Consider the following 20,774-nt stretch of genomic DNA (forward strand, 5'->3'; position numbering starts at 1 on the left):
CTGATTGGAAAACTTGTGGAGTTTTTTTTTTTTTAATTATGAGAGTGCTCTGCCCTATTTTACCCTTAAGGTATTCTTTCTACTGGGTCCTTGGTATTGCTAGCAACCCCATTTGGCACCTGTTTTTATTTGGCAGCAAAACCAATAGATTATGGCTGTGCCAAAGGCTTATACAATATGTTTCATATAGATAATGATGGGTTTCGAAGACTTTTGTGGCGTCAGTGGAAGAGAATATTATAGTCTTGGGTCCCTACATCTGTTGAGCGGTATCCTCTGCGATCATCATCCAAGTTCTATAAGGAAATTAGCTCCCTCCCCTCCACTGCTTAATTTGTTCTTTCCAGCTGTCAGCAGGAGAAAAGATGAGGCTCTTTAGGGGTTTAACTGGGTATTTGTTGAGTCTATAGGTCCTTGTTTACAACCCCTAATTTGTTTTTATAGAAGGTATATTTCATAGCTCTTTACTGCTTTCTAGAGCAAAACAAAGATGTAGACCAATCCATGTTCCAAATTATAGTATCTGCTGGACTGTGTGTATCTGTATGCTATTTGAAGATTACAAAAATGCTAACTCATTAGCCTACTTATTTTCACTGTTTTAGGTTACATAATCAATTGTTTTGATCTGCTGGGGCTAAAGTCCTTGAATAATTTTTTTTGGTCAGTTGTGGGGCTTGAACGCTGGACCTGGGCACTGTCCCTCAGCTCTTCAGCTCAAGGCGAGCGCTCTACCACGTGAGCCACAATGCCACTTCTGATTTTCTGAGTGGTTTATTGGAGATGAGTCTCATGGACTTTATTGCCTGGGCTGGATTTGAACTGTGATCCTCAGATCTCATTCTCCTGAGTAGATAGGATTATAGGCGTGAGCTACCAGCACCTGACTCTTGTATAAATTTGAGGTAGATTTAGACTTTACAAGGATCCATGTTTTTCTTCTGGGCAGGAGCATAACCATGCTGTGACAGGCTTAACAAATCCTAGACTGAAATGACTTTAAATGAGTTAGGTAAACCTCATACATTGCTGATGGGAATATTAAACGGGAAACAGTTTCAAAAGGTTGATAAACACTGTATTACAATCATATAGACATTCCACTCTAAGAAACTAAAAATATACATCCACCCCAACACTTGTACTTAAATGCTTGTAGCGTCATCTTTAATTCTAAGCCAAAGGTAGATACAACACAAATTCCATCCAAAGATGAATAAATAAACCATACAATGATTATTTGACAAAGAAGGAAGAAGTAATTATGTATGTCGCAGTGTGGGTACATCTTGAAATGTGCTAAATGAACAGAAAAATTCATAAGAGATCATGTATTGTATGCTTTCACTTATATGAGGTTGTCTAGAACGAGCAAACCCATAAAGACAGAAAGTAGATCAATAGTTGCCAGGGTCTGGGGGAAGTAGAAATGAGGAGTGAATTCTAATGGGCACAGATTTATTTGGTGGGATGCGGAAAATCTTCTACCATTCATTGTGGTAATGAGTGAATATAATGTTGTGAATATAATGAAAAACACTGAAGTGTCCACTTTCAAATGGTCAGTTGTATGGTATGTGAATTAAGCTCAATGAAGGTGTTAGTTTGCTAATTAGTTACAGTTATTAGTATCGTCAGCCTCCTTTTATGTGTTCCAGAAAAACAATAATACTCCCTACACAGGCTGTCTCTGTAAATACTACATTCTGCATGGGTGTAAAACATCAAGTTGCCTTTAATTTTCTCTTGGAGAAGTGTATACTTCATTATTTGCATTAAGTAGGAGTGATGATTATATGATAAATCAGTATGTTTAATAATATATTAAACATAATATATTAATGAAGTCTGAACAGTTACACTTTAGGATCCAAATTACCTCCCTGGCCCATTTAGGCTGTCAACCCCAATAATCTTAAGTAGCTTTAAGAAAGATGAGGAGCATGGAAGTTGTATTTTTTAGCTGAGCACTTGAAAAGAAAAAAAAATATGGGCTAGTCATACACATGGCCATCCATTAGAGCACATTTGCAAATCAATTTAAAATGGGTTTTCCAAACCTTTTTCCATTTTTGGATCTTCCCAATCTAGATTTTGTGTGAATGCATACTGCACTATCAGTGCTACCTGGATGGAATTTCTTGTCTTTCTCATTCGAATTTGTAGCTAAATCTTTTCATACCTGTAGTCTAGACTTAGATGCCAAGCCCTGAGAGCAGCCATATTTTTTCCTGAGAGAATTGGGAACTTAAGGGAATACTGTAAGGACTCTAATCGAGTACCCATTGGGCCTAATGCCTGGGAGATTTTAGTTGAGATAACTTAAGACCTTAGTGACCACAGAGGCAAAGTATTGGATGGGCAGTGTGTAGGTGGCTCATTCAGTTTCCTTTTATGTACTCAATGCTAAGTGAATCCATCTGGAAGGATGATCATTTGCTCACTGGGACAGATGTTCCCGGGCATTGATGGCTCCGGGTGGCAGGCAGGCAGACCTTAGCCAACACATGTAAGTACAAAGTGTTCCTGCTTCTGTCATGGCCATTGAAGATGCATGGCACTAGGCACAATCCTGGGCCTCCAGGTTTCCTCAGCTTTTTGGAGCTCTTAGCTCCCACACAAAGAAAAACTTGTATGACGTCTTTTGATCCTGTTGGGATGACACGTGTTGACCAAAGCGGGCAGAGCTGGAGCTTACACAAGCTCAGACAAGCCTTCTAATTTTCTGACTCGTTGCATCTGTTGGTTCTGGAAATCAGAGGCAGCAGGAGATGAGAAAAAAAAAGTTTGGCTTATGTCCTTATTCAGTTCTACCTATCTTTAATGATTGGGAGAAAGGGAAAGCACTTAATGTTTGGAATAGGGATTACAGGATTCTCTCTTGAGAATTTGTATTCTTCCTACATGGCTGTAGGACAAATTTGTTATTTTAAATGCCAAAATTAGAGGGTGTAATCCAGACTCTGTGTAGTATCAGGACAAGCTAATACTAGTAGCTAATATGCATTCAGCTATGAATAAGTATATTATTGGACTCACTTTACCAAAAAGAAGTCTGGTGAGGAACTCAAAGCCCAGAAGAGGTCCAGTGGGTCTGAATCCAGGGCTTGCTTTCAACTGAATTGGCATGTGGCCTTTGGGTATTAATAATGTTACTGTTTCAAGGTCAGATTGAACTGTGATTTGTGCTTAATATTAGGACATGAAGTAATCTATAAATAGATATAATTCAGTTTACATTTGATTCCAAACCTAATGATGTATGTAATTACATGATTACTACTATTAGTATATGGTACTGTTTGCTGAGATGCCAAAGTTTGTTTCAAGCAGGAAACTAGACTGGCAACCACAGCTGAACACACTAATGCTGGTAATTAACGAAGCTCTCACTTAACAAACGGGGTCATTTGCCTTTGAAACCAGTGTGCAAATGGAAGTGCAGTCATCCCAACCTGCCTCTTCGTTTTTTTTTTAAAAACACTTAATTTAATTTCTAACTGGTACAACGAAACACTTGTGCATATTTATGCGTATGATGTTATGATTCATGTATACATGTTGTAGTGTTTATATCAGGTTAAACGTACCTATTTCCCCAGATACCATATCTTTATGGTGAATGTAAGGAAAGAAAAAGGAGAAAGATGAACTCCACAGACCAACAGGTTTTATTCAGGCTGAAAACCTGGGAAGGGCAACCAAGTCTCCTTCAGCAGGACTGAAGAGGAAATGGCGTACCATCCTTACAACTAGAGTGTCTTTATTTGAGGCAGAAAAAGTGAAGTGAGGTTGGAGGCAGATGGAGGTGGGGACAGACAGAGGCAGGATGGGATAGCAAGCTTCTCCTGAATGGAGAGTTTCAAGGTTTCAACAGCATCTGTGTCCAGCAGGGGCATCAGTGCCAGAAGCGGCCTTGCTCTCAAGCTCTCTTCCAAGACTGCGGGGTAGGTTTGTTCAGAGGGAAGGGGAGGGGAGATGGTTCAGTGGGGTCACGGCAAGGAGTGTTGTAGGGTATGGTTGCCTAGGGGAAGATGAGTGCTTTTAGTTTTATTATCCATCCATGAATACATTGAAAATCCTTTCTTCAGGCTCTTGGAAATGCACAGTAAGTAACTGTTCATCTAGAGTTACCCTACTAAGCGATGAAACAACCGGGCTGCTTTTGCCTATAAATTAGTGCCCATTAATCCACCTTCCCCCATGTCTCCCCACCCTTGTGTCTGCTAGGCACCATTCTGTTTTAAATACTATGAGATCAACTAGTGTTGATTGAGTGCTCCCATGTGGTACTATACTCTATGGCTGGCCTTATCTCACTTAACATGCTTTCTGAGGCTACTTCTGTTGTCCTTAGTTTGGGCACTGCAATAGTTCCATTTCCAATAAACTGAACAAGAAATATCATTAGGGCACGGGGCATGACTCAAGTGGTAGATCTCTCGCTTGCCAAATACAAGGCCCTGTTGTGTTCATAAAGGAGAAAGAAAAGAAAAAAAAAGAAGGGAAAGGAAAGATACATCGCCAGAGAGGGGAAATGCTGAAAGCAAGTTTGGTTGAGTGAGTGTCAAGTTTTCCTTCAGGATGCATTAGGCTCTTACTGTAGGCAAGGATGAGCCTACAGTTTCAGTGCCTTTGCAGGATGTAACTTGTCTACCCTTTCCATACAGATGTGGTGTCAGATTGGTCCCCAATGCATGATGCTGCGATCCATGGCCGCCTTCTGTCCCTGCGTAACCTCCTGAGCCAGGTAGCTTTTTTTTTTTTTTTGAAAAACAAATGGCAAATATTCACCACATCTTATGACTATGCCAAATGGAGCAAAAGAAATCATGGACTGATAGTAAGATATCAATTTCTTCTTAAGAAAAAGGAGGTGAAGCCCGATGCTGGTGGCTGAGAACTGAGGATTACAGTTCAAAGCCAACCCCAGGCAGGAAAATCCATGAGACTCTTACCTCCAGTTAAACGCCAGAAAACAGGAAGTGGTGTTGTAGTTCAAGGTGGCAGAGTGCTTGGGACCCCTTGAGCTGAAGAGCTCAGCCACAGGGACATGAATTCAAGCCCCATGAGAAAAAAAAAAAAAAAAAAGCAAGAAGCGAAAAGAAAAATGGGTGAATCTCCTCCTAAATACCTGATTTCTTCTTCAAAAACTGGCGTCATACCAGAGTTTAATACATATCTAAGCACACAATAGATACTGTGGTAAATATCTATTAAATGAACAACCAACAAATTAGTGCATTCAAGTTGCCTTCACTTTATGTAGACAGCTCTGTTCTATAAAGTTATCATGTAAAACAGTAATATTCAACTTCAGCAATTTAGGCCCTTAGGGGGGAACATTTGGAAATTCTGGACCTAGTGTTGGTTGCCATATTGTAGTGATGGTGATAATGGCACCTAGTGGCTAGAAACCACTTCCAAGCTCTGTAACAGACATTCCCATCAAATATTATCTAGTTCAAAATGTCAGTAGCATTGAGGTCCCACAGTAGACTGAATGATGTTTGCAGTAATTACCTAGAAGTCATCAGGAAGAATGGAATTATATCATTTGCAGGGAAATGTATGGATCTGGAAAATATCATACTGATACTGTACCTGGCCCAGAGTTTATTTGTTTTTATTTTTTGTTGGTCATGGGTGCTGAACTTTGGGCTTGGGTGCTGTCCCTGAGCTCTTCACTCAAGGCAAACACTCTACCACTTGAGCCATATGCCACTTCTGGTTTTCTGGTGGTTTATTGGAGATGAGTCTCATGGATTTTCCTGCCTGGGCTGGCTTTGAACCATGATCCTCAGATCTCAGCCTCCTGAAGGGGGTAGGATTTCAAGGCGTGAGCCACCAGTGCCCAGCTGTTGTTTATTTTTTGATTCTTTATTTTAAATCATTAAAAAAATTAAATGTCAAGGTGATGTACATAGGGGTTACAGTTACATGAGTAAGGTAGGGCATACATTTCTGGTTGAACTAGTTACCCTGCCTCATTTTTCTCCTATTTCCACCCCCCTGCCCCCCCAACCGCCGTCTCCCCCTGGGTCAATGGATTTTTTTTTGTCGGTCGTGGGTACTGAACTCTGGGCCTGGGTGCTGTCCCTGATCTCTTTACTCAAGGCAAGCACTCTACCACTTGAGCCACATGCTTCTTTCTGTTTTCTGGTGGTTAATTAGAGGTAAGAGTCTCATGGATTTCCTGCCTGGGCTGGCTTGGAACAATGATCCTCAGATCTCAGCCTCCTGAGTAGCTAGGATTTCAGGCGTGAGCCGCGGGTGCTTGGCTGTTGTTTGCTTATTTTTTGATTCTTTTTTAAAAACTTTTTTTTAATTTAAAATTTAATTTTATTGTCAAGGTGATGTACATAGGGTTTACAGTTACATAAGTAAGGCAGGGAGTATATTTCTTGTTGAACTTATGACCCCCTTCCTCATTTTTCCTCTACTTCCATTCTATTATTTAATACATTTTAATTTCCTAAAATACTAAAGTATATCTGGGCTTCCTAAAAGGTGTATGTATTGTATTTTTTCCCTTGTAGTTTCAAATTTTCCTTTTAAATTGACCTACAAGAAAGAATAACGTGTTAATTTGTTAGAATTTAATAATTACTTGCTAGCAATTTAGGCCCAGCTAACTTGACATTGTTTTTAATTGAGAAATATGATAAATGTAAAAGAAATTTAACAATTTAACAAAATAATGATACGAATATGACCATGTGACTGCCTTCCAGGTCAATAAGTAGAAAAACAGCACATGGATGGCTCCTTTCCCCTTGGTGTGTGTTCGGAGCCCAGTCTTTTCCCTAGTCCATGGAAGTCACCATTGGTCTGATTCCCTTACTTTTTTTTCCCATGGTCCTACTTCCTATGTATATGTATGTAGTCTGAAACAGTGATTAGTTGTGTCTAATTTTATATTTTATACTGACGTGATCATTTGTTTTATTTTTAATTATTATTTATTTATTATTTTTATTATTTTTATTTATTATGTTAATATATTTTATTTAGGCAGTGATGTTTCACTTCTTTTGCTCATAGTAATAATAATAATAATAATTATTATTATTATTGTTATTATTTGTCAGTTGTGGGTCTTCAACTCTGGGTCTGGGTGTTGTCCCTGAGCTTTTGAGCTCAAGGCTTGAGCCATAGCACCACTTTTGGTTTCTGGTGGTTAATTGGAGATAAGAGTCTTACGGACTTTCCCGCCTGGGCTGGCTTTGAACCACAATCCTCAGATCTCAGCCTCCAGAGTAGCTAGGATTACACCGGCACCCGGCTATTCATTATTTTTGCAACCACCATCCTCTAGTTGCTTGCAGTTATAACTTGTTTAGTGTGACAATGCACTGAATGATTAAATCAGCTTATTTTCCAATCGACTGTAGATAGACATTTGGGTTGTTGGAGTGATCACCATCAATGCTATTCTTAATCTTCTTAAGTATTTAATTAAGTGTCTTTTTTGAATGTATAAAACTAAGAATAACATTGCTGAGTTGTAGGGCCGTGCATTATCAACCAAGCTAGATCCTACTAAGCTGTTTGCTTTAGTGATTGTACCATGTTACACTCTCCCTTGCAGCACAGGACGGTTGCTTCTTTGTTGCATCACCATCAACACCTTCATGCACTGTGGCAATAAAAAAAAACAACACTTAGAAGGATTATGCAAAGGAGGAGGCAACAATGCTTGATAAGAAATGCACTCATTACCTTGCTCATGTAACTGTAACCCCTCTGTATGGTATTTTCACAATAAAAAAAAAAGGATTATGTTACTAGAACAAAACAAATACTAGGGTACTGTTGCTGTGCAGTCACTTACTCAGACAATTTCTCTCTGCCAGGGTTGGCCTGTAAACCTCATCACTGCAGACCAAGTGTCTCCTCTTCATGAAGCCTGTCTTGGAGGCCATTCATCTTGTGTAAATCTTTTGCTCAGCCATGGAGCTCGGGTAAGTACAGTTTCACGTAATCTTTCCATTAGTAGAGAGCCAGGGGTGACTCCATCATGAGATTTCTAGCTATTTGGGGAAATATGGAAACAATGCTAGGGCTAAGGTGAAGTCAGAGAGGCATCTTGGGTGCAAACTTGAAAAAGCTACTCGCTCTAGGCTCCTGGGGCCTTCTCTGAAACGTGGGCATGTTCTTGAAGTTTGTGCCCAGGGCTGCTTTTGTGCCACACTCATGTCCTATACTTGATTGATTTTACAGTATCATTTGAGTCACCACAGAATTATTTAACAATATAGACGAGTCCATGATCATTTGGCTTTGCTATTTACTATTCCACTGTAGTCTAAACATTGTGAGATTAGATGTTAACTTGTAAATTTCTGTCTGATTTCTCACATTAGAAAAGATAAGCCCAAAGGTCATAGCTTTAGTTTTATAGGACACTAACCAGTTTTATATTAAAAATATATTCTTGCAGTCTACCCACTGACTACATAAATTCTCTTTTGCGTCGGCTTTACCATTTTACTGATTCCCTTATTGATTTGCTTGTTAGTGAATGAGTTGAGCAAGATCTTTGGGCATGTGTTAACTGTGTATTTGTATTAATAGTCATGCTTTTAATTTAAAAAAATTATATTTTCACAGTTTCTAGAAGATTACTCTGGCTGCTGTGAGGAAACTTGATTGATTGATTGAGGCTGAAAGTTTAATATCAGGAGATTAGTTCTCAAGCTCTGAAAATTATCCTAAGTTATTTTAAATGTTCACAATCTCAGGGTGGATGTGGTTTAGAGAAAACTTCACTAACATTTTTTGCTGCCTTACATGCTGTACCTCGTTCGAAGTGTTTTTTTTTTCTTTATTTTTAACAATCTTCTAGAAGTTGGGATGCTTTTTCCTTCCCATTTTCTAGCTGTGGAACTAAAGGTTAAGAGAAATGACAGAACCATCTTAAATGTGGAAGAGTTTTAAGTTTGAACGCAGGACACCCATTGGCTGTCTTTATCTTGGAACTTTGTTTTTCCTCCAGGTGAACTGTACCACCGTGGACTGGCACACTCCCCTGTATAACGCTTGTGTCAACGGCAGCCGGGAATGTGCAGATTTGCTCCTCCGCCACGGGGCCAGCCCGCACCCTGTCAACGATGTGGCATCCCCCATGCACGAAGCTGCCAAAAGAGGTAAATCTGTTGGAACATTTCGGTTTTTCATGGAATGTCAAGAAACAGGGAAGAAGAGGCATCTTTGAGAGCAGTGGTTCTCAAAGCAAGGTCCTGCTACTGAAGACATTTGTGTAAGAGGGTCTACTGATCAACCACTGGGCCCACTCCAGCTTCCTTCATTCAGTCAGTAATTCGGCGGATGTGGCCTAACAAATACGTATTTGTTTTAACAAGTCCTCCAGGGAATTCTGATACAAATAACCTTGAGAATTCCCCTGCATTTCTGGAATGGGGCTTAACACATAGTCGCCTATCAATCATCTATTTGTCTTGAATATCTAATACATTTGCTGAATGTATTGTTGAACACGGGACCTCAGAAATCAGGTTATTTTATTTACAATGTCGTGGGGGAGGGAGGAGTTGGGGAGGTGGGAGGGAATGGTTGGTGGGGGAAAATCAAAGGAGGAGGTAACAATGCTCGATAGGAAATGTACTCATTACCTTACTCATGTAACTGTAACCCCTCTGTACAGTATCTTTATAATAAAAAAACAAAACAAAAACCAAAGGAGGAGGTAGCAATGCTCAATAGGAAAGGTACTCATTACCTTACTCATGTAACTGTAAACCCTCTGTACAGCATTTTACAATAAAAATATATACAAAAAAGAAATCAGTTTATTTTATACAACAGATTGCATCCTCCTATTTAAAAAGTAAAAAACAAACTATTGCTATTATAAAGGCGATGTACAGAGGGGTTACAGTTACATAAAATAGGTAGTGAGTACATTTCTTTTTGGACAATGTCACCCTGTCCCTCGCTCTCTCCCAGTTTTTGTCCTCCATTCTTCTATTTTTAAGGCCTTAAAGCAAGTTTCTGAGGGTCACCCAAGTGTGCCAAGTGAAACAAATGTTCAATTTGGCAAACTCTAGATGTTATATTGAGTTCTAGGTTAAGAAATTCTTTTCATAAAGCCACTGATCTCCTGATAATTTTAACTGTGAGGAAAAGAAATAAAATTGCAAAGTTCACTTTCTCTGGTGTTTTCTCACCACCACCACTACCTCCATTGTCTTTGCCATCATTATCATTATCATCATCAAAACATCATCATCATCATCATCATCATCATCATCTAGACTGGCTTTTCATTTGACTGGATAAACCCATGTGATATTTATCTCCCTAACCATTAACATGCTAACTCATATATATTGGATACTTATCACTGGATTGGTACAAGAAATCATAAAAGAGCAATGCTTAATTTATGACATTCTGGACCAAGGTCAATACTAGAGTTTTCATTCACCCAGTTCAGTTGGACTGGACACTGGTCTTGTTGGATTTAGCATCTTCTTCTAAGCCTTACCTGTATTGGCTGTCACCTCTGTCTCCCAGACCTCACCTTGGTGAAACTAACTTTCCTTCCCTGTCCTTTGGGGCCTATACTCTTTCCTTTCTTCTTCAGGGAAACATTTATCCCCGTGCCTCCATAACTCTTCTCAACACTAGTCTCCAGTCTAGTTCCTTTCACAGTTGTCGCTCACATTTTGTGGCCAATCTATTCACTGAGGGCAGTCTTTAAAATCAGTTCCTAGTCCAAGGAAATGACTTTTGATCCTTGAATCTGTTGACAAATTTAAACATGCAAGAAATGGAGATAATGTTGCTTCTCTAGCTAAAGAAATGTGTGCTGTAACCTGACCCTCATATTTCTGGTTACAGGGCACTTAGAATGCATCGAGTCGCTGATAACTTATGGGGGTGATATTGACCATAACATCAACCACCTCGGCACACCTCTTTACCAAGCTTGTAAACACCAACATTTGGACTGCGCCAAGAGGCTTCTCCAGTCAGGTAAGACAAAAAAACAAAGCAAGGAAAGAAAAACAAATGAAATGTATGTTTAAAGACCTTTGTATTGTAGTGGAGGAAAGAGTATGGGCAATGAAGTTGGACCTAATCAGAGTTTGCAGACTGTGCTCTTAAGAAGTTGTTTGCTTGTTTTTGTTTGTTTTAACAGAAGCTTAGTTCTCTCACTTGTAACTAGGATGATGATGATGATGATGATGATGATGATGATGATGATGATACTTTCCCAGGGTAGTCCTCAATGATCTCTTCCCTTTCTCTTCCCTTTCCTCTGCCTCTGTCTCTTGCAATCTTGCAATCTTGCAAAGCTGCTGGATCTGGGTGGAGTTTTCCTGCTTGGGACTCTCCAGTTCTCTTTAACTAGGGAAATTGAGCATATACCATTTTTAGCTTATTTTAAATAGTTACCTTTTCCTTATTCATGTTTCCTTTCATGTTCCTAGGATTTCCAGCACCTTTCTTAATACCATTTGATCACCTCTTTCTGTATATAAACCCTGTTCAATCGTCAAGAATCCAAACTCTATCCCAACTCGTCTTAGAGTTCTTAATGCTTTGCAGTAATTTACTAGTTCTCCCATTCTCTCTACTTCTCTTTTCCTTCTCTTACCCCTCCCCCCCACTTTCTATCACCAAGTAGATTGGAAGCTCTTAGCCATTTTAAAACCCCTAGCCAGGAAGTCTCCATGTTTGGCATTCCTCACAAACTCAACAACAGCATAAGACCAATTCAGTTAACATTTGTGGAGTCAACACATTCGTATTTTGCTGCAGCAAGAGTAGCTCAGGCAATGCCACAGGCCCCCACGTTTCCCAGTGAACTAAGCTCTGAGTTTGGTAGCAACATACTAAGAGTGTAGGGGTGGAATTGGGATGAGGATGGCCCTCACAGTTCTACCTTACATCTGAAGACAAGAACTTGGCCACCTTCCCAGTGATCTTGGGATTAGACATTCCAGTGTAGAAGAGGTGGTTATGCTTCACAGCCCAAATCACAAAGTCTGAAGTCCTAGATCTGATTCCAGCTGCTCTTAATGTATTTGGGATTTCATCATTTTAACATTCGCAGTCTGTACTGGCTAATACTTAGACTCTCTATTACTAATGAATGTGCAGCTTTGATGATGCTAGGATTATATAAATATACATACATATACATATATATATATATATATATATATATATAATGTGAATGTTTTTAATTCTCAGTGGTGATTTTTTTTACTTCCCTATGCTATATTATCTCATACTGATGTACTTTCAGTCCCATTGTTAAATGGCATTTTCCTTATATTACTCAAGGCAGTCCGGTTATTTAGTTATTTCCTGTTTTCACAGAATTGCCATACTCACCATGGATCCCTGTTGTTAGGGAAGCTTGACGCTCAGGCTTTGAGAAGGATGGTGGGACAATAATACTTCGCTGATCCCCTTTTGTTCTTCTGACTTTAGGAGCCAATGTCAACCTTGGCAAAGGACTGGATTCCCCGCTCCATGTTGTGGCCAGAGGGTCTAATGACAAGATGGCATGTTTGCTTATCGATTTTGGAGCTGACATGCATGCCAAGGACATCGATGGCAAACGTCCAGTAGATCTAGTGTCTCCGGAAAGTCCTGTGACCCAGATATTCATGGAGCGAGAAGGTGCTTCTCCTTTGCCCAAATCTAATCTTTTAATGTCTAGACATCACTTTGTACTCTAGTAGGAGGCAAGTACTTACTGAGTCTCCAGTCCTATACAAAATCACTCTCTGTCCATCACCAGATGTTTAGAAGCTGAGTCTATTTACTATTTAATATGGTACAGTACTAGTCATGAAGTACAGAGCCTTACTGCTGTTTGGTACATTGGAGATAGACTGTTTGGATGATGTAATATTCATATAGGGGTAAGCCAGTTTTTTTAAAGGATTAAAATGTTATTTAAAATTTTAATTTTAAGCTGGATTGCTGGTGGCTCACATCTATAATCATACTTTTAGAGGCTGAGATCTGAGGCTCATGGTTGGATGCCAGCCTGGGCAGCAAAGTTTGTGAGACTGTTATCTCCAGTTAGCCAGCAAAAAGCTGGAAGTGGAGCTGTGGTAGAGTGCCAGCCTCAAACACATAAGCTAAGGGACAGTGCCCAGTACTGACACACACAAAATTAATGTTTCTGAAGTACTTTTGAGAATAACACAGCAAAAGTATTTTGCTGCTGTCCAGTATTCAAGGCTGTCTTGTTGTTCTATGGATGAGCTAAATTACTACACATTTCTGTGGTTAAAATTCAGTTAAGTAGCTGGGTGCCGGTGGCTCATGTTGTAATCCTAGCTACTCAGGAGGCTGAGATCTGAGGATCGTGGTTCAAAGCCAGCAAAGGTAGGAAAGTCCAATAAACCACCAGAAAACCAAAAGTGGTGCTGTGGCTCAGATGGTAGAGTGCTAGCCTGGAGCTGAAGAGCTGAGGGACAACACCCAGGCCCAGAGTTCAAGCCCCACGACTGACAAAAAACAATCAGATTGTAGGGATTCTCACCAATCAGTGGAAAGCACATACTCCTTCATAAATTAGAATGGATATCCTTGACCCAAGAAACTAAACATTGTGGTTGAGCCATGTGCATGAAAGAGAGGGTAGTTTTCTGGAATGTGGGCTGGGATTGAGGGTGCAAAGACTCCTTGGTTGGTGGAGAGACTTGATTGCAATATTAATTGTCTGTACATGTTTCAGCAGCCATGTTAGTACATGCTTGCTTTCTAGAGCATTGACTGTGATAGGGTGTTGGGACTTTGAAGCAGGTCTCCCTTTCAGAAGAAGTCTGATTTCATCCTATCTACTTATTCTCTCCCCATATGTTGAGATACAGAATTGGCTCTGGGCAGAACTGTAAACTAGGACAAAGAATTCTTCCTCCTCCTCCTGCTTCAGGGTACTTGTGGTGACTTGAACCTCTCGAGCAGTGCCAGCAGGGCTAGCAAAAGAAATAGTCCATTGGCGAGATCTCTTCATGAGAAACAGTGGTATGACCACTGGACAATTATATTGACATTTGGTTGATTTCTTCTTTTTTGCAAAAAATAATAAGGTATTTTATAGGCAGTTCATGGCTGCAACCTTACCTACTCAAGAGACTGACAACAGAGGATCATGGTTTGGAGCTAGCTCTAGGCAGAAAAATCATGAGCATCTATCTCCAGGAACCAGGCTGAAGCCTGGCTTTAGTGGTAAAGTGCCAGCCATGAACAAGCCAGCCAAGTGAAAGCGTGAGGCACTGAGATCAAACAACCGTTCCAGCACACAACCCCAAAATGCTATCTGTCTGTCTGCCTAAGGGTCTCATTTCTTCTGTTTCAGGGCTCATAGAAATGTCTTAATTTCTTTTAAAATCAAAAGGAACAAGAAAACGACTAAAACTCACCCTGGATTTTATTTTATTTTATTTATTTATTTTTTTTTGGGTCCGGTCGTGGAGCTTGAACTCTGGGCCTGGGGTCTGTCCCTCAGCTCTTCAGCTCAAGGCTAGTGCTCTACCACTTGAGCCACAGCGCCACTTCTGGCTTTTTTCTTTTTGCTTATGTGGTGCTGAGGAATCAAACCCAGGGCCTCATGCATGCAAGGCAAGTGCTCTACCACTGAGCCACCTTCCCAGCCCCTGGATTTTATTTTTTTATACCAACACATTTGTAAAACACAATTTTTAAAATACGTTTTATTGGGGAAAGTTATCTGCAAGGCAAATGTGTCTTAAGACCTCCTAAAGTCATAACATAGGATGTATATACCCCCCCCCCTTTCATAGTCTCATAAGATTTTTAAATTGCCTTCACTTTTTTACTTTCCACTTCATTTCCCAGAGCTATTTCTAGAAACCCAGGTTACTTTTAATTCCTTTACATGACATTTTGCATAGTGATGGTGTGGCCAAGGATCCTACTGGTTTATAAAGTATAATTTAGGGCTCAGGGCGTATAATTCACCAATAGAGTGTGCATACTTAACATGAGTGAGGTCTTGGAGTTGATTCCCTACCACTGACAAGAAAACAAAAGGAACAAAAAGAAAAAGAGAGTGATTTGCCTCAGGAGAAAATTGCTGCTTGCTGTACCACTGTGAGTCACTTTGGGGATCTGAGTGAGTTTCTCAGCAGGCTGGAAGCCCACCGGAAATGGTCCCAAGCAAGCACAGGAAGTCAGACCTGCATTTACAGTGCAGTGGTTCCTGGCTCTGGGTGTCCTTCCCAATCTAGCCCAATTGTTTCTTTGTGCCCAAGGAAGTGACTCAATGAGATTATTTTCCTCTTTCAGTGGTGTGGTGACTCGATATTGTTAGGTAAAAATGCAACCATGTTCTACATTTGGCTTTACATGATCATTTGGAAAGATGTTTGCCCTTCTCTAGAGGGGAAAAAGGAAACATTTCCAGAATATTCGCCCATCTTTAAGAACCAATGAAACTTGTATTTGCTCATGGCACACAATGAAAGCTAAAAATCCCTTTCTGGCCAGCTTTACCCAGCAGAGCCTCTCCCCACTGAAAGTACTTTGGCCTTGAAGCATCATGAATGTTACATTGGGAGAAAAAAGAAATCAAGATCCATAGGAATAGATCAATGCATACAAATATAATTACCAATCTTATTATAGAGTAGAGTAACCTCATGCTTGCAGGTGCCAGCAAGTGGCTGCAAAGCTACTGTGGTGTGTTCAGCTGTGGGTTCACATGCATTTAGAGATGTACTTGTTACACACTACTCTTTCTCATAGCCACTAGCAGCTATTCACTTGGCATCAATAGTTACAGTGAGCTTAAACTGACACCTTACTTTTCTGCACTATAGGGCTTGCTGGGAAGTCTTGTTCTTCATAATGCTTTATCAGTACCTCCTACAGTCGCCCATGACATAGCATTAGTCACATCTTTCACAATTCCTCAGTAAGGTTAGGTAACATTGTTTCCACATAGTGCACTTTCTGGTAGTGCTTTAGTATGCCTTGAGCACATTGGGCAGAATTTGAAAGGTGTCCTAAATTTCAATAAAGCCCTTCTGAAAGTGCTGCTAGAAGTGGAGACAGATGGTCATTTCTCTTTTTTTTATATTTTATTTTATTTTATTTGAGAACATACTGTACAGAGGGGTTACAATTACATGGGCAGGATAATGCGTACATTTCTTACCAAGCATTGCAGCCTCCTCCTTTGTTTACCCTTCACCTCCCTTCCCAGCCTCCCCCCTCCCCCCCAATCATACCCCCCTCCCCCCCACACCGACATTGTAAAGCTGGTTTTGACATGACATTTTGTACTTCTCATTGTTGCAACAGGTCCACCTGAATCCTTAAACGACTTGTTTGTCCCCATCTCCTCCACATGTTATACTGATATCAAATATAGTGAAAGCGGGGGTTACACTGTGGGGGAGGGACATACAAAGCAACAAAGAGATAATCTTATAAATGCATTAGAAACACATGCATGAAAGAAACAAAAACATTAAAATACACATCTAAGGGTTCGTTTTCCTAACATCACATATCTGACCTTTTCCGCTTGACTCATACCTATACTAGATATTGCAAATAAGGGAAACCATGGGACCTATGTTTCTTTGGGCCTGGCTTACTTCACTTAATATAATTTTTTCCAAGCCTTTCCATTTCCTAACAAATGGGGAAATGTCATTCTTTCTGATGGAGGCATAGAATTCCATTGTGTATATATACCACATTTTCTTGATCCATTCATCTACTGAGGGGCATCTGGGTTGGTTCCATATTGCCCAAGAGATACGTAACTCCTTGTGGCTTGTGGTGATGCTTGTGGAGAACAGAGGTCACAGTATCTGCTTGATTGTATTCTCCCACTCCACAGAACGATATGGGGCCTGTGCATTTAACAAAATCTATATACACAGGCTGAACCAACAATGAGCAAAGCGATATTGCTAGGGTAGGACTCAACAATTCTGAATTGCAGCCTTGATTATGCGCCACCGAATTAAGGTATTCTTTTTGTGTCTGTGTCTGTGGCTGGAACTCAGGGCCTCCTACTCTTACATAGTGGTTTTTGTTCAAGGCTTGCCTTCTACCACTTTAGCAATACCTCTTTTGCTGGTTTGGGATCGGCTTTGAGCCGATATCCTCAGATCTCAGCTACCTGAGTAGCTAGGATTACAAGTGTGAGCCACTGGTACTGGCACCTGGCTTATAGTGTTCTTAAAACACACACACACACACACACACACACACACACACACACACACACACACACTCCTACCTAACACACACACACACACACACACACACACACACACACACACACACACACACACACACACACACACACACACACACACACACACACACACACACACACACACACACACACACACACACACACACACACCCCTACCTAAAAACTAAAAGAGAATCTCCATTATAATTTGATACAAGGGGTGAAAGTAAGGGGGGAAAAATCACTGGCTATCTTTTTACCCTATAATGGGGTTTCTCGATCTTAGCATTATTGAGAGTTTGGGCCAGTTGAGACTTTCTTGTACACTGGAGAGTCATATCCTGGCCCTCTACCCATGAGATGCCAGTAACAGCTCCCCCTAAGTTCTGAAATCCCCAAATACTTCAGTGTCCAGAGTACTCTGGAGAGAAAAATCTTTTCTTTTATTTTCCCCTCTAACCTCTAACTTCCCTTTGGTGACAGCCATCATCCTAAAGTGTAAAACTTTTGGGTGTTCCCTATGGGAAAGTTTAGACTGGTTCACTTTTCACCCATGAGCCGAAGCTCTGAACATAACATGTAAAATGACTTGATGGCATGATATGACTTGATGGCATACACTTTTGATTCACTGAGGACTTACTGTCTTTAAACATCTTAAAATTTCTAAGAAGACAAAAGAAACATGCTTACCTCTAGAAATATGACTGTAGTTTTTAAGATAAAAGAGGAGAAAATCATTAAGCAGATATTTTTCATTATAAGAAGTTTTGTGTAGCTGTGCAATTCCCAAGTTAGTTTTTCCTTAATCCTCTGTTAGTAAGGCTAAGTCTTAAATGTCTTTCATTTTGTTCTAAATTAAAATCCAATGAGCTTACTTCACTTAGATATCAGGAAAGAAGATGGAAAAAACCCACTAGAAACCCTCTTAAACATATTTCCTTATAACAATGTTGTATCCTGCATGCTTAAAAAAAGATAGAGTCTTCCATCACTGATGTGCGTGCATGACTTACTTGTCTTATGGTCTTTCTCCAGGGCCTCCTTCTTTAATGCAACTGTGCCGACTGCGAATTCGGAAATGCTTTCGTAGCCATCAGCATTACAAGATAGGTGCTCTCTTCCTCCCTGAAGAGCTGAAAGAGTACCTCTTGCACGCTTAATCGTGTCAAGAAAATGCTTTGCAAATTTCTGGACAACAGTACTAAAATCTGTGTCTAGAACTTAAAATAAAACTAGACTTAAACCAACTTGGCTAGTTTGTTTTAATGGATTTGCATTTGTCATGGAAACACAGTGATACTCAGTATTGTGGGTTACAAAGCATTTTCTGCTTGGGCAGAAAATGTTTAAAATAACAACTATTGAACATATACTACATATTGAACAAGCTCTAAGCAAGGAACACTTTGGGTATCATTTAATTTAGCCCTGATAGCAAACCTGCTAGGTGGGTGCTATTTGCTACCTTTTCCAGATAATACACTGAGACCCAGTGTGATCAATATGTTTAGTTACCCACATCAATGATAGAGAAACCAGATGCCGTAAAGGTTTTCTGCTGTTACACTAGAGAGTTTTGACTGAGCAGAATTTTCTAATATTACTATCCTGGCTTCATCTCTACGACATGGAAGCAGAATAAAGAAGAAAGACATTTTGTGATCACATGTATTTTCCTAATATTTATTGGTTTTATGACAAAACTACTTCCTTTATAGAGTATAGAGGCAAGTACTTTGTCTGAATCAAAAGAATCTGTGGGTAATTTTTGCCCTTTCCTCCTCAGGTTATGTTTTTGACCATTAAAAGGGAGAAGCTGGGCTTTGGTGGCTCATGCCTATAATCTTAGCTAGTCAGTAGGCTGAGATCTGAGGATCACAGTTCAAAGCCAGTCTGGGCAGGAAGAATCCATAAGACTTCCCTCCAAGTAGCCACAAGAAGCCAGAAGTGGCATGGTGACTCATGTGGTAGAGCAGCGGTCTTGAGGACAAAGTGGCTCAGGGACAGTGCCCAGGCCCTGAGTTCAAGCCCTTGACCAGCAAAAATAAATTAAGTAAATAAGAAAAAGAGAGTATGCTATTGGTATCTAACAGGTATCTAGCTCAAAATATAAATAATGCTTAGGTCAAGAAACCTTACACTACCTACATGTGCTATAATTTTGAGTTAATTACAATGTGATAAAATAGCCAGTTCCTATGATTAGCCACACTTCTAGAGTATTTGATAACCATACATAACTAGAGACAGATCATTATAACAACTGCTATTTTACAAAGCATTCTTTAGGTACTCAGAACATGAAGTTTAACTGCTTCTCAGTTTCAGATTTATAGGAAACCTGTGATATGGTTTAGTTTTTATAGTTAAGAGTATGAATAATCTCTGAGAGATGACTTTAAGGTCCCCTTACATCAAGAGGAAGAAAACATGGTTGCTGTGTAAGGAAAATCGTGGCCTATCAGATGACATTATGGCCTAGATGATTCCTAAAGATATTTCCAATATAATAGTTTCTATGATTCAATATTTAATTTGTTATAGGAAAAGAACCCAGACTACAGAATGTTATTCTAAAATGTCTGACCAGTTCTCCCAGAAGATGGCACTGTTGCCACGTACTCACCAAGACAAGAGTTGCTTCTCACAAATGAGCCATCATAAAATGATTTATAAAAAGAGCCTGGAAATTTCCATTCACGAATGAAAACTTTGTGGAGATAGATTCTACTTAACACTGGCAATCCTCCTATTCCAGCATATCTAGTAATTGCAATGAAATGTGACCATGGAACCTCACCTCCCCCTCCTCCTCCCCCCCCATCCTCCTCTTCCTCTTCCTCTTCCTCATTCTTTTGTGCTGATATTAGGGCTTGAACTCAGGGCCTGGGCGCTGTCCCTGAGTTCTTTTTGCTAAGGCTAGTGCTCCACCACTTGAACCATAGCTCTACTTGTGGCTTTCTGTGGTTAATTGGAGAAAAGTCTCATGGGCTCTTCCTTAGCAAGGTAAGGAACTGTGATCCTCAGGCTCCTGAGTAGCTAACATTTATATATATATATATATATATATATATATATATATATATGGCTTCTTGCCTATTTTTGACAATGTAGTCATGTTTACATTGACTATTCAGAATTTAGTTAATATCAGTATCTATCCACTTGCTAACTCATTTCATTAAGTCATTGAGTTCATTTATTTAGACGTTATCTGGTTAAGTATTAAGTGCCTGTGTCTTTGCCAGACACTATTCTAGGCACCAGGGTTGCAAAGACACTTCACTTCCTGGATCTTACATACTAGTGAAGGAATCTCTTGCCGAACGTAAGGAATTGTAGACATTTTGCTGTAGCTTTCCTTTTCAAAATGTGTTAAAAAATAAGCAGGTTTCTCATATAAAATATGACAGATACTTGCTTATGTTAGTTAAATCCACTCAGCCAAATCCATTGATTTTAATCCAAAACCGTAACAGAATTACTGGAACAGCAGTTTTCTTCTTAAATATTCCAGGCAATTAGCCAATTTGCAAATCCA

General features: G+C 39.9%; 1 protein-coding gene across 3 annotated transcripts in view; it reads left to right on the forward strand.

The window, feature by feature from the left end:
- Asb9 (ankyrin repeat and SOCS box containing 9) overlaps positions 1-18,480 on the forward strand; it is a 32,960-nt gene extending 14,480 nt beyond the window's left edge. For all 3 annotated transcript variants that reach the window (XM_070039291.1, XM_070039293.1, XM_070039292.1), the window contains 6 exons: positions 4,671-4,750; positions 7,857-7,964; positions 8,999-9,149; positions 10,867-11,001; positions 12,469-12,660; positions 18,269-18,480. In XM_070039291.1, coding sequence (XP_069895392.1) covers positions 4,671-4,750; positions 7,857-7,964; positions 8,999-9,149; positions 10,867-11,001; positions 12,469-12,660; positions 18,269-18,393 — 791 coding nt within the window. In that variant the 3' untranslated portion in view covers positions 18,394-18,480. The remainder of the gene's footprint in view (positions 1-4,670; positions 4,751-7,856; positions 7,965-8,998; positions 9,150-10,866; positions 11,002-12,468; positions 12,661-18,268) is intronic.
- Positions 18,481-20,774: the final 2,294 nt, after the last annotated feature.

This window comes from Dipodomys merriami, unplaced genomic scaffold, assembly GCF_024711535.1.
Source record: "Dipodomys merriami isolate MVZ:Mamm:240054 unplaced genomic scaffold, mDipMer1.0.p SCAF_3, whole genome shotgun sequence".
NCBI classification, from domain to species: Eukaryota; Metazoa; Chordata; class Mammalia; order Rodentia; family Heteromyidae; genus Dipodomys; species Dipodomys merriami.